We start from the raw sequence: 12989 nt of genomic DNA, 5'->3' as shown, positions 1-12989 counted from the left end.
CAAGTACATGCTGCACAGTGTTGGTCACACCAGAAAGCAGATGGGAGGAGAAAGGAGGCAAGATAACTTATTTTTATTTGTATTTAACAAAATTTGGCCTATGGGCTTTATGTGACTCAGTACTGAACATCTGGGATTGATCACAGGATCACAAACTGGAAAGCAGTCATTTGGCTTCTAGAAATAAACACATTCAGTTCCTCTGCCACAACCTTTTTTTTTAATGATAAACTGCAACAGCTTTTTTAAGTCTTTTTAATACTTACAGCCACAGTATTTTTAACTTTTTTGTAATTTGTAGTGTTACTTTTTCACATCATGACATCAGACAACTGTTAAATTTCATTTGATTCTGGACTGGCAGTAGTGTTTGGGATTGCCCTCCACACGCACACACACATACACAATTAATTCACTACTATTTTGTTTCAAAATTTTATGAAACAATGGTAGTCTTGAAACTCCGATTTTTATTAGTTCCATTCCTCACAAGCATCATGGGAGCGGCACAATATATGATGCAAGATGCAGCTCTGATGAACTACATTGACCGGCGTTTCCTAGCTTTAGAGGTATGTGCTATCTGTATCATTCTGTAATACTGCCTAACTGCAAAGGGGTTTGAAAATGGATGAATGCTCTTCTTTGTGTGTGAGAACAGAACAGTATGTATGCTAAACAATATCAGGAAGATACATTTCCATTTTTTTCCAAATAAATAAGTAAAATTGTAGCTAAACCTTTAACTATAATGATTCCTAATTACCACATATTTATTTATTGCGGAATATAATTTCAGAATGTTATTTTTATTCTGTTATTACTTGTATATTTTTATGACATCAGTGAATTTAGCTAAACATGCAAATGCTTATTGTATTGTCACAGTCCATCCTAGGGAACAGTATAACCATATTGTCACCAGGAGAAGTGCTGTCAAGTATTAACAAGGAGATAGAAATTTACAAGGCATTTTTTCTATGTACAGATGAACTCACCTGGAAGAATAGTTTAAGACGAATTTGTGTAAAGTAGTAGTGTATCTGCATTTTAACTAGGAGTTGAAATTATCCCCCTACAGGTGGGAGACTGAAATAGGTATTTGCTTTCAATTAATTATATAAAAGTACCAGTACCTGCTTCTCTTTCTGCAGTAAAAACTACCAGTCCTGCAAAATACCTTTTCAGTATGGACATGCTGTAATCGTACATAGTTTGTCTTAAATCATTAACATGTCCTTGGCTCCTGACTTGCATTAGCAGACTTTTAGAGAAGCTTTAACTTTGTCTGATCTCGCATTCACTTTTTGTAGAAAGCTCTCACTGGTCTTAACTTCATAACACAGAAAGAACTGAAGGATTAGCCTGGTATTCTGTTCCCATTGTGTGGACTGAGATTTAAATTTTATTAACCACTATAGGAATAACTTCACATGGTAATTTCCATTCATTTGGCATACATTAAAAATGACATCATTCCATCTGTGGCATTTGGTGCAAGGGGCACCAAATAAAGAACAGGAAAATGGGTGATATTGAAGAGAATACTTGAAAACATTTAAAATAAAATTTTTTTAGAAAGTAATTAAACAGTTTTCTAGGGGCTTATGGCACATATAAATGGGGGCAGAGGGGCACACACAAAACCACAACTCACAAAACAAACCACCAAGTTTACATGGAACATATGCATACTGCACTAATAATTCAGTAAACTCAGACATTCCCTTGTCAAACATCAGCTTAAAACAAAACACCTGAAATTTGTGCATAAAGCGCCAAATCAGAACACACCATCTAGCCATTAGATCTCCTGTGATTGTGTGCTTGGGATTAAATATTGGCTCAACTTCCTTATCTTCCAGAAGTAGCAGTTGGGCTTCTATTTTCAGGACACCTATGATCTTTAGAGAAGCGGCTGCATTACAACAGAGGAATCAATTTCCTCACCTTTAAAAATGTTAATAATTTGAATCTAGAAACATCTGTATTTTTTTTAAATACCGCCAACAATTTGAAAAACCCCAAAAAAACTTCTCAAACATAGAGATGTCAATATTTGCATTTTCCATTTCAAATGGATGACAAATAGCCACACTAGATACTGTCCTGGTCAGGAGAGGTGTATTTATGTGAAATATTCGTGTTTGTAGATTTCCTGCAGAAAACTTTTTGAGACTGCTTCACTGGTGGTCCTGCAGGAGGAGTTCTGAAAAGTTTCTGGGACGCAAGTAGTCAGAGATCATGTGCCCTTAAGTATCTCTGGCTGTTTCCCCGGACCCCTTCTCTCTCTTTAGGCAGCAAAAAGTATCTGGTTGTCAGTAACCACATCAAGAAAAAAAAAAAAAGTGTATTTTTGTCCAGAACTGTGAATGCTAATGCCAGTCTAGCATGTCCTCTTCATGCAGATATACAGCAACAGACAAACAGTTTGAAATAGATGGGGGGCAAGGGGACTGGAAACGAGAGAATAGCACAGTTTTTAAAATAATCATGAATGAGATTGTAATCTATACAGAATATACACATATATCCATGTATTTTCTTTCTGTGCTCTAACTCAAGAAGAGGCTGGAAAGATGCAACCAAGACATACTGGATTATGTGGAAGAATTCCGAGACTTTTCAAAGATGGTACTGTCACGCCTGGCAGGACTGAACAATTATAAGGCTGAGGTTAAGAGTGAAGTAGAGAATTTGCTAACAAGAATTGAACGAGCACAAAGGGACATTGACTATTTTGGATCTGTCACAGATTCTAATACATGTATAGAAGTACATGAAGACCTGGTAAAACAGCAGCTATTTGAAGAAGCAGAAGAACAAAAGAAACTTAAACTCATGCTTAATGCAAGTAAGAACAGTTTATTTTTCAGAAATTTGATCTGAATGAGACAGTCCCCTAGCCAATGCATGTATGCTGATATAGGGATAACAGATTTTCAGAAGTTATGGGAATACCACACATAACTGCATGGGGTTTTGGCTATGTCAATAGTAGACTTAAAACAAAACAAAAACAACAACAACAAAAAAAACAAACTACAAAAAAGATATAGGAGAGGGAGGGAAGAAAGTCCAATTCAAATGTTTATTTTGCAGATACCCTACTGCATATCAAATAGATTCTTTGGAAGCTGCTTTTTATTATAAAGTAATGTAAAAATCCTCTGAAGATCTGCTCTGGCAAAGCCCCAGAAAAAATGCCAGAGCACTTCTGAGTATTGCAGCTATACCAAGGAATTAATGGTGGTCTTTATTTTTTGGAATGGGCAGGGGTCAAAACCTCAACTCAAAAGTGAACTCAAAAGTTAATAAAAAGACTCAACTCACTTCTACAATTTGCACCTCTTTTACTGTCCTCCTCTGTTATTTTTTCTCCCCCTCGCCCCTCCATGCACTTTATCAAGAGAGCACACTAGCTTAGGTTCAAGCAAAGCTCAGTTCTGATTTGAAAATTAAGTGTTATGGTACCTAGTGTGAATAATATATACACAATCTGTACCATTTTTTTAAACAAATTAAGTTTTATAATTATAAATATCTTTACCTTAAGAAAGTTGAGTTATAGATGTAAATTACATGTCATAGACGTATTTGAATTATGCTTTCATTTTCCTTCATAAGTGTAAGAAAAAAAAATAAACAATAAGAAATATAAACTGCCCTTTTTGTTTAAAGCCAGATGAAAGATCTTTAGCATCATCGATTATACAATTTCAGTAACTTAAACAGAATTAGACTGTTTTTATTTTACAAATAAGTTCACAATTTGTTCCCTGAACTTTTCCAGTAGAAGAGTACTAAGGCAGATGGCAACAGAAGCAATCACCTGTTCTCCTTCTAAACTCTAATCCAACACCACAATTGAGTGCTCCAAATATCAAGACTTCTTTTTGCAACATATAGATTTTTTTGAACATTAGGGATTTTTTTGAGAGTCAGAAAAATTTAGGGATTTTTAAACTGACTCTGGTCAGGACACTGAAAATTATATGTTTCTGAGAGTTTGAGAGGGGAAAAAATTACTTTCTATTTTTCCCTTGTTAGAAATTATTACTTTTAATTTTATTGCAGCAGTTCATGGCGACTTCACTTTTGTCGGTACTAGTCAGATGCTTGTCCCATTGAAGTTGATGGCAAAACTAGTCCCTGCGTAGATTTTACAGCACTTGGGAAAAGTAGCAAGACCCTCAACTCCAGCAAGTAGCAGCTCTGCTTCTATGCTTTCATACATTAATCAGAAGATTAATATATATATATAATATAATCCGAAGATTATTTTTACTGAGTCACTCCAAAACTCTAGAAAAAAGTTTGGGGGTTTAAGTCCTAGAAACTCTAGAACACTCTAGAAACTCTAGAAAAAAAGTGGGAGTTTAAGTCCAACTTTGTTAGTGGGTTTGGTTCAAGTTCACACAGACTTGAAAATAACAGTCAAGTAGAATCACTGTTTTTCCACATGCAGTAGTTGATAACTCATCCCACTTTGGGTGGGAAACCAGAAATTATCTTCTGCACATTTTGGGATCTGACAAAGAGTGGGCTTTGAAGGCATCATTGGGGAGAATGTGGAAAAATTTTGGTAAATTTTTTGCTCACTGTGAATGTCTGTTTCTCAGTCTTCCCGCAGGCTGTTACGAAAACCAAGGAGAGTTAAAAAGCTTCTCTCAAGAAGACAGATGCTATTAATAGATTTTTAGATAGTAATCTGATTATTTCTCCTGCAGAGGAGGATGTTGCTAAGGCTGCCTAGGTATTTTGGCTCAACAGTTTTAAGTTTCTAGAATCTATCTAATCAATAAATGTTAGTTTTGGGAAAGCTATTATGGCTTGCTCAGGGAAGGTGCATCAAGAATGAGGACTTCCAACAACAAAAAAAAATAAATCCATGCTGTAGCAGCAATATCCAAATGCTTTGGTTAGAGAGTCTCAGTACACACGAATGACATAAACGTTGCTTTCTATGGGCAACTGGAATCTTGCCACTGACTTCAACAGGTTCATATCAGGCCAAATAGAGAGGCTGGTTTTGTTTCTCCAATTCATCTAGCGCCAGAACTTCCTGCCTTAGGGCTTTGTTTGTTCTGCTTAGTAAAACGGCTGCACTTCACTAAAGGCAATTCTTTCAACTTCAAATAGTGTCTCTCCTAATTTACGAGTGCCTTTGGTAAACAAGCTTGTGAATATGCTTTGCAGTGGAGTTTTTCTGGGAAAGGATGGTCCTTGATAAAGATCTTAGTGTCCAAATGCCTGAGTCTTAACAAGCTTGGTGCTTTTTGGTCTTAAACGTCTGCAAAAAGTGCATACAAAATGTAATGAAGCCAAAACTATGACTTGCTCTCCACTGGTGCCAATTTTATCCCTATAGTAAGGTAAACAACTACGTAATTTCACCAGCCATGCTTCTAGTACAAGAATCGGTAACACAGACGTACTAGTTTATTTAAAGGCCACCTGCCACCTTAATGTAATGTGCTCTTGGTCTCCTCTCAGGTACACAAATAGAATCCCTTTTGGATAACACTGGTCTAAAAGAGCAGAAAACAATATACTATGAGTAGCTGAAGATATGCAGTATACTTAGCAGGAGATGTTGAATATGTCTTATAAATTTAGCTTCAAGACTACTTACTATAGCCACGCTGCTGACACCTGTACTGATATATTGACCCTAGCCTTATAGTTGGCTTAAAAGGAAACTAAGTAACTCAAAGAAAGGAAACTAGAAAATTCACAGCTATTCTAATTTTTTATATTTTTTTTTTTTGTCTTTCGGTGTTTCCTTGCAGGTTGTGACCACATGCTTGCGGGTATTAAGTCCCTAAAGATAGTTAAGAAGACTGGAGATAAGCATGGCTCTTGGATGAAAGATCCTGGCAAAAAGCATACAAAGATTTATTTATTAAATGGTTCTGTAAATGATGTTATTTTTGAATTTTCAAATATCATGACATTCATGGAAAGTAATAATACAGTAAAGGCTCGCAGAGTCACCTTGCCATTTCCCTGGGAAGGAACTGGTCACATCATATATCAGGGTTTCTTGTTCTATCACAAATATGGCTCCTTAAATGAGATAATTAAATTCAATATCCAGAAAAGAAATATAACTGACCAAATGCTACTGCCAGGGGCTGGAAGGATTCCTGCTTATCAGCTTTCTCCATCTACAAAAGTAGATCTTGCCATTGATGAGCAAGGGCTCTGGGCAATCCATGCAGAACCAGAGACAGGAGGAAACATTGTAATTACTAAAATCAACCACATAACCATGGCGGTAGAGCACACTTGGGACACCTCATGCAATAGCAAGGATGCTGAAGCAGCTTTCATGGCATGCAACACACTCTATGTTGTCTACAACTTTCCTAGTGGAGGCACTTCTCGCATACAATGTGTTTATGATGTTTTGGGTGCCGTAAATACTTATGAAATCCCAGTATTGCATTTTCCAAAACGTCAGGGTAGCCATTCCACTATACATTATAATCCTAAAGAAAAGCAACTCTTTGCTTGGGGTGATGGATCCCAGATCATTTACAAGCTTCACACAAAGCAAAAAGTTTAGAATCTTTAGCAACTTTTCAAATACACTTAAAAGCTATCAGTCCCATGTCTACTTGGTCAATAAAGCACATTAAAAGTACACTATTCCCATTTGTTACAACTTTCATTTATTTTACATAAATTTAAGCTTACATAACCCAGTGATCTTATACTAATGTCCAATTAAGAATATGTAAAGATTCCATTACTATGAATTACATGATGATTAAATACCACACGTGCAACTCACGCACACAAATTAAAGACTAAGGATAAGTAAAAAAATAATAATCCATCTCTGACATGTTCTCTTCCTATCAAAACTATATATTCTGCTTCAGTGTCATGGAAATCAAAAGTCCTTCCTGTCCAATACACATTATCTGACAACCTTCACTACCTTGAAGCTCACTGTAGGAAGCCCTTTTGTGAGCACTATAAAATCACATGCTTCCAGAGCAATTATCTGTAAATTTTAACAGGAGAGGTTTATTATATCACAAAGCATAAGAGTATACAACCTCACAAACATGGTTTATTTTTAACATGTTGTTCTCGCACATTACACTAAGGCTATTCCTAATCACTGAACCTCTAGACTATTTCCATGAAATTTCCACATTTTTGTTATGCACATAGCCGTACAGTCTATTTTTGATCCTACTAATATATTTGCTACAGCTAAATATCCACTTTTATCAGCTTCAATTTGCCACCTTCCCATTTTTTTCAGTGTATCACTGCTTGTGTGTCAGAAGGAATGTTCCTAGATGATCTGTTCTGTACCATATAGTATTTTTTAAGTCTCTTACATATCACTCTAATTGTTTCCTTTCTTATTAGTCCTCTATCAGGCTCTAGTTGTGAGGCATTTTCTCAATACTTCAAATAACTTCCATTGCTCATAGAAGAATCTTTTCTATCTTATTCTCTGACTCCAGCAAAATACATGTACAGAAGAGGTGACCCTGACGACCACAATAGTGCAAGTGAGGGCATGCCACTGGTCTGTCCTGGTTTTGTGAGTAACAGAGAAAATCCAGGTAAATACAAACACATTTTTGTTTCAACAATATTAAAAAACCCAAACAAAACTTAGACTTTAAATTGTGAAATACAGGTACGGGCTGTAGTTTTTGGATTTTAATGAAAGCTGCGTTTCTGTTTAATAACCCCAAAAAAAACCCAAAACCACAAAAAAATGTGCTTAAAATGCAATCCACAGCTGTTTCTACAGAAAGCCCATTTTGTTCTTTACACTGAAAGAGCTGTTGTTCTTTTTAAAAATAGCTTCAACAGAATAGCCAAACATCAGGGAACGATTTTGAAAAGAAGTTCCAGAATACAACAAAGACTGTATGGACTGCTGAGATGCAACAGTGCTCCTCTGCTTTTTGCAAAAGATACTGTATCGTTCTAAGCAGCTTCATGACTGTAGCATTACTTCTGTGTTAGAGAAGCCATAGGAAGCACAGTTAAAGACATCCTCAGGCTGAAAGTAAGGTGAGCTGGCACTGATTTCCTGTGTGACCATTGGTCAAAGACAAATTCAAATATTATTATTCACTTTTATTCCTCATCTGTAAAATTACAGTTAAATACAAAATGGTAGTAGCCACCTTTGGAATCCTTCGAGATCTTTTACTGCAAAAGGATGTGTAATTTTCTTTACTTAATAAATAAATGCTTTTGACGTAAATATGGATTGAGTCTGCTTTTTAGAAAAGGCATTCTTGGAATATGCTATGCGCCACACTATTACACAAAAGAGAAAGCCTTCCATATAGAGATTACAATGAGCAATCCCCAAAAGTTCAGGCAGGGTCCTTTCTGAACCTTGCTACCCTGGAAATCCAAGGTTCATAATGAATTAAAAGGTACTACCTAGTTTTGATAAAAGGAGAAAGTTTTGTATGGATGAGTGTCACTAGGTTATCTCATAACGTAGAGAATGCAAAAGAAATGAAACCAAATAAAAAAGAGTAACAAAATTTTCACAAATCTCAAAATTAAGGTTCAGTTACAAGGAGGGTCAAATTTTCAAGCCTTCTGGTTTCAAAGATGTGTATGAACAATCAAACAATTTGAAGAGCTAGAATTCCCAGATGTTAATCCTGATACTGATTTGTTGGCAAACCATTTGTGTACAATCATAGGAGAACAAGGACAGAAGGAGTCGTTGAATTAGCCTGTTTCAAATGTTCTTTAATGATAGGAACTTTGCAACTTTCCCAGGGAATTTACTCCATCAATTCACAAGCCAGCTGCTGTAACATTTTTGCTAAAGCACAACTTCAATTTGCCTTGCTGCAATGCAGCACCATTGATTTTTGTCCTGTCTAGCATAAGAACGTAAGAGTAGCCTTATTTAATCAACCCAGAGAGTTATCCAACCCAATAGACAAAGACATACCAAGAAAGAATACATATGGAAGAGCATATGGACAGTACAAAATATATGTATCTCTCCCTTTAGTGATTCATGCCAGAGGCACTGTCTTTGTGATCAATATTGCAGAAGATTTTTCTTTCATTAATTTTATAGAGTCACATAATGGTTTGGATTGGAAGGGACCTTTTAAAGGTCATTTAGTCCAACACCCCTGCAATTAGCAGGGTCATCTTCAACTAGATCAGGTTGCTCAGAGCCCCATCCAACCTGGCCTTGGATGTTTCCAGGGATGAGGCACCTACAGCCTCTCTGGGCAAAACGGTTCCAATGTTTCACCACCTCGTAACACTTCAGTCTTGCCCACAGTCTTCCTGGAACACAAAATAGACTAGACTACTGGTCCTCCGGCATGGAATAAAATGGGAAATGGGCTGTGGATTGGGGTAGCATACAAATTTTTTGGACCATAGGGACAACAGGTTCTTGGCCTTACAGCACCAATGACACATTTGAGAAAGAGTCACCTGTGTGAATATAGTCTGTTCTGCTGATCTGTTAACGTTCAGGCACAAGAAAGAAGGCATAATTTCTCCTCCAGCCTCCTGATAATGTCATAAATATATACAGATTTGATTAATTTTCATAACTGGTAGCACAAAACAGGTACAGATATTTTTGAGAAAGTCAGAATAGACATTTGGTTAACTGTGGGATGACAAAGGGCAAAAATATGGGATGTTTGTTCAGAATCGGAAAGAATCACAAATATCTGAACTGAATAATGTACTCCAAGATACCAGTCTCCAAAAAGCAAGAACAAAGCACTGTTGGCAAGGCAGCAGTAAGCCAAAACAAAACTGCATGAAAGAGGGCATTGGCTTCCAATTCAGGTAGATTATATGATTGATTGTTACCATGGCAATGATATAGGTACAAGGAGATGAACACAGAGAAGTCTTCCTTGGGAAAAAAACCCACATGAATGACAGTTTATGACCTCTACCTTCACCACCTAGATAACAACCACTATCATCCCTATTACTCAAGTCCTTCTGTAAGACTTCCTTCAAGTTCGTGTTGCACTTTCTCCACGTGCCCGTTTCACCTGAATCACTGGCTTTTTGCTTTTTCAGTGCTGCATTTTCATTTTCAGACTGTACAGACAGGTCCTCTTGGGTTGGATCTTCTGCTTCACTGCAGCTCTCAGAGTGGAAACCAGCATTCTCTGCTATGACAGCAGGATCCTCATCCTTTTAACCACAGCAGCACTCCTCAATGCTTTGGCTGCGATAAAGGTCCCTCTCTTCTTCACTGATATCAGTTACCTTTTCTTTTTTCTGCATTGTCATGACCACCCTTTCCCATGGTAAGATCAGACAGCAGGTTTCATTCACAGATATTCCTCATCTTGCATGTCCTCCATTCTTTGTGCCAGCTCTTCTGCAGAGGGCTGGTTCAGGTCAGGATAATCTACAAAGATTATGTCCTGTTTGCACTTGAAGCAATCAAAATTATCATACACAAGAGGAGTTCAAGCTCTCTGATTTATTGACACCTGTATGATGAATTTAAGCTTCCTGAGAACAGCATGCTTTCCTCTTTGGATTTTGTGGATGCTGAGGATCAGGGGACTTGCTAAAAGCAACTGCTTTACCAGTATAGCAGATCTTGATGCTAGGAGCATGGTGTAAATTATGCCAGTATAACTAGGTTTATTTTTACAGTGCCCATTAGACATATGCTTCTTTCCCAGAAAATAATCTTCCTTTCTCTTTTTCTTCTTCATTTATATCATTTATATCTCATCTGGAGGATGAGAGCTCCTTTTAGCATTCATGCAAGCAGCCACCATTTAAGAAAAACACACAGAATATATTTCTTATGGAAGGGTTTATCACTAAGCAATGCAACTATTAGATGCTTACTGTCACCCTGCTGTGTAACAGTACATGTTTTTACCCGTGTGCTGTTTCCCACCCAGTGTGCTTTCATCAGGCAGAGGACACTGCTGCAGAGACATGCATGGAAGCTTAGGAAAGAAACTCCAGAACCGAAACCATGAAGATACAGCCCTCCTAATCCTTAAGAAATAGCTCCTCCTGGAGGCAAAAATTGGGACCTGTGGCTCTTTAAGTTACCTGAACTTTTCACGTGTTTGCATTGCATAGAAGTTAACGCTTTTTTATCATACTTGCACTATATTGAGCCCTAAGCCCCAGAAAAAAGGAATATATAATCCAAGGACTGCAATTACAGAAAACCAGACAAAAGTGCAAGCAAGCTCCATTTACAGATGTGGAGGAACTCCAGCATGCAGGCGAAGCAGTAATATGTGTGATTTCTTGCCGGAGAATTGGCACATTGCTTGGCATCGCTTAGAGCAAGTAACGGATGGAGTGAGTGCTCTGCCCATAACCATCCATTTTTCTCCTAAACAGCTTGATTTATGTGCAGATTTCTTCATTATGACATTTTCACCCATTTATTTCTAATTAGGACCTAATCCAAAGCCTGCTGCTGTAACTGAATGTTTAATTCTAACTTCTGTTTTGTCTCCATAATGCTACACTTGCAGGTTTCTACAAGAGTCCTAATGTTTTATTTTCTTTTTTTATTTAAAAGTGGGCTTACCTGGATCTCAAAAACGGGGCAGTATTGGCATGAGTACTTCAGAAAGTGGATTTGGTAGGGAGGCCAAATTTTGCTCTAAGCTACATCCCATGAAGCCTTGTTCACACTAAAAGGCGTATATAAAATGTCTATCAGTGAAGAAGTTACAGTTTTGCATTGTGTGCCATAAAATTCTATGATGTCATTACTGCAACTACACAGGGCATTTACAAAAACAGAATGTTGCTAATAGTTGCCCATGTTTTAAGGGGTAATACTGAATAACTGACCCTGCACAAGAATTAGCAAATCACACATGGAGTTTCCCTAAGAAACAAGGTCTGTAAGAAACAAACTTCTTACAGTGGGTTACTGTAAAACATGTATGAAAAAAGACAAATATTGGAACTTCATTAATTTTGTTAGTATCTTAATAGTGTAAAATTATTTTCTTGTGATTGAAACTAACAGTTTATTTCAAATATAAAATCTTGTACTGAGTGACATGGGAAAAAAGCAGCTGGAGGCTATATACAAAGAATAAAAGGGGTTGACATACATGCCCAGTATGGCAGGATTCTCAATATTAGGAGTGGGTTTAATTTATGACTTACTCAAACATTTTCCAGTGTTAGATGTGCAAATGTATGTGCTGTGCACACACACAAATATAGTCTTAAAAAATTTCTATTGGTGATATCTAGGGATTACTTAGTCTTCTTTCCTGCTGTTCTCTCTGACAGCATAATCCACGATATTAATTTGTTTTGGGGTTAATTACTTCAAAATATCTCTAGAAGACTCTCTTTGAAATTCCTTTTGAAATAATTCTGAACAAGTAAAATCTTTATGTGGAAAAGGTTAAACATGTGTTTGTGCTTACTACAGATAACCATCTGCTTTTCCTTTTTCCTTTCAGCTGACTTTTCAGTGGGATCAATCCATGCAGTGAGTCAATCTGTACCCTAGGATTACAAGACTGGGACTTTTGTTTCTCCTTTTTGAATAGTTTCTTACGAGTAGGGGAAGAAAGGAAAAAATATCTGTGGAGGATGTTTTGTAATTTGACACACATTTAGAAGTATCTCAAAAAGTAAATACTTTTTAAGTGGTTAATGAACTGCTTTTGTATTTCCCAGTACTGCCTTCATATAACTAAAGACAGCCTGAAAGATCCCGTTTGGGACCAGCTGTAGAAATACCCATTTTAGAATGTATTTGCCTGTAAAGAAAAATACACCTTTTTTTCTGACTTGTTTACCTAAACTTCTAGAAGTAGAAAATTTAGTGCTACATGAATGTTTCTGTTCCCCATAAAATAAAAAAGCAGTTTAGGTAGGGTTGTTTTTTTATTCACAGATAAACATCTTCTAATTCACCTCTTTGTTTTTCTTAAAACAAGGATGTCCAGTAGAACTTGAATATGATATGGTCTAGA

General features: G+C 36.8%; 1 protein-coding gene across 1 annotated transcript; it reads left to right on the top strand.

The window, feature by feature from the left end:
* The first annotated feature begins 446 nt into the window (after nt 1–446).
* Nucleotides 447–6571, top strand: OLFML1 (olfactomedin like 1). Its single transcript, XM_074149768.1, has 3 exons — nt 447–572; nt 2566–2854; nt 5793–6571. Exons 1-3 carry the CDS (start codon nt 447–449, stop codon nt 6569–6571), a joined length of 1194 nt encoding a protein of 397 aa, XP_074005869.1.
* Nucleotides 6572–12989: the final 6418 nt, after the last annotated feature.

Source organism: Numenius arquata, chromosome 6, assembly GCF_964106895.1.
Source record: "Numenius arquata chromosome 6, bNumArq3.hap1.1, whole genome shotgun sequence".
Lineage (NCBI taxonomy): Eukaryota > Metazoa > Chordata > Aves > Charadriiformes > Scolopacidae > Numenius > Numenius arquata.
Note: the sequence above shows the minus strand (reverse complement) of the source record. Positions and strands in the feature narration are given on the sequence as shown.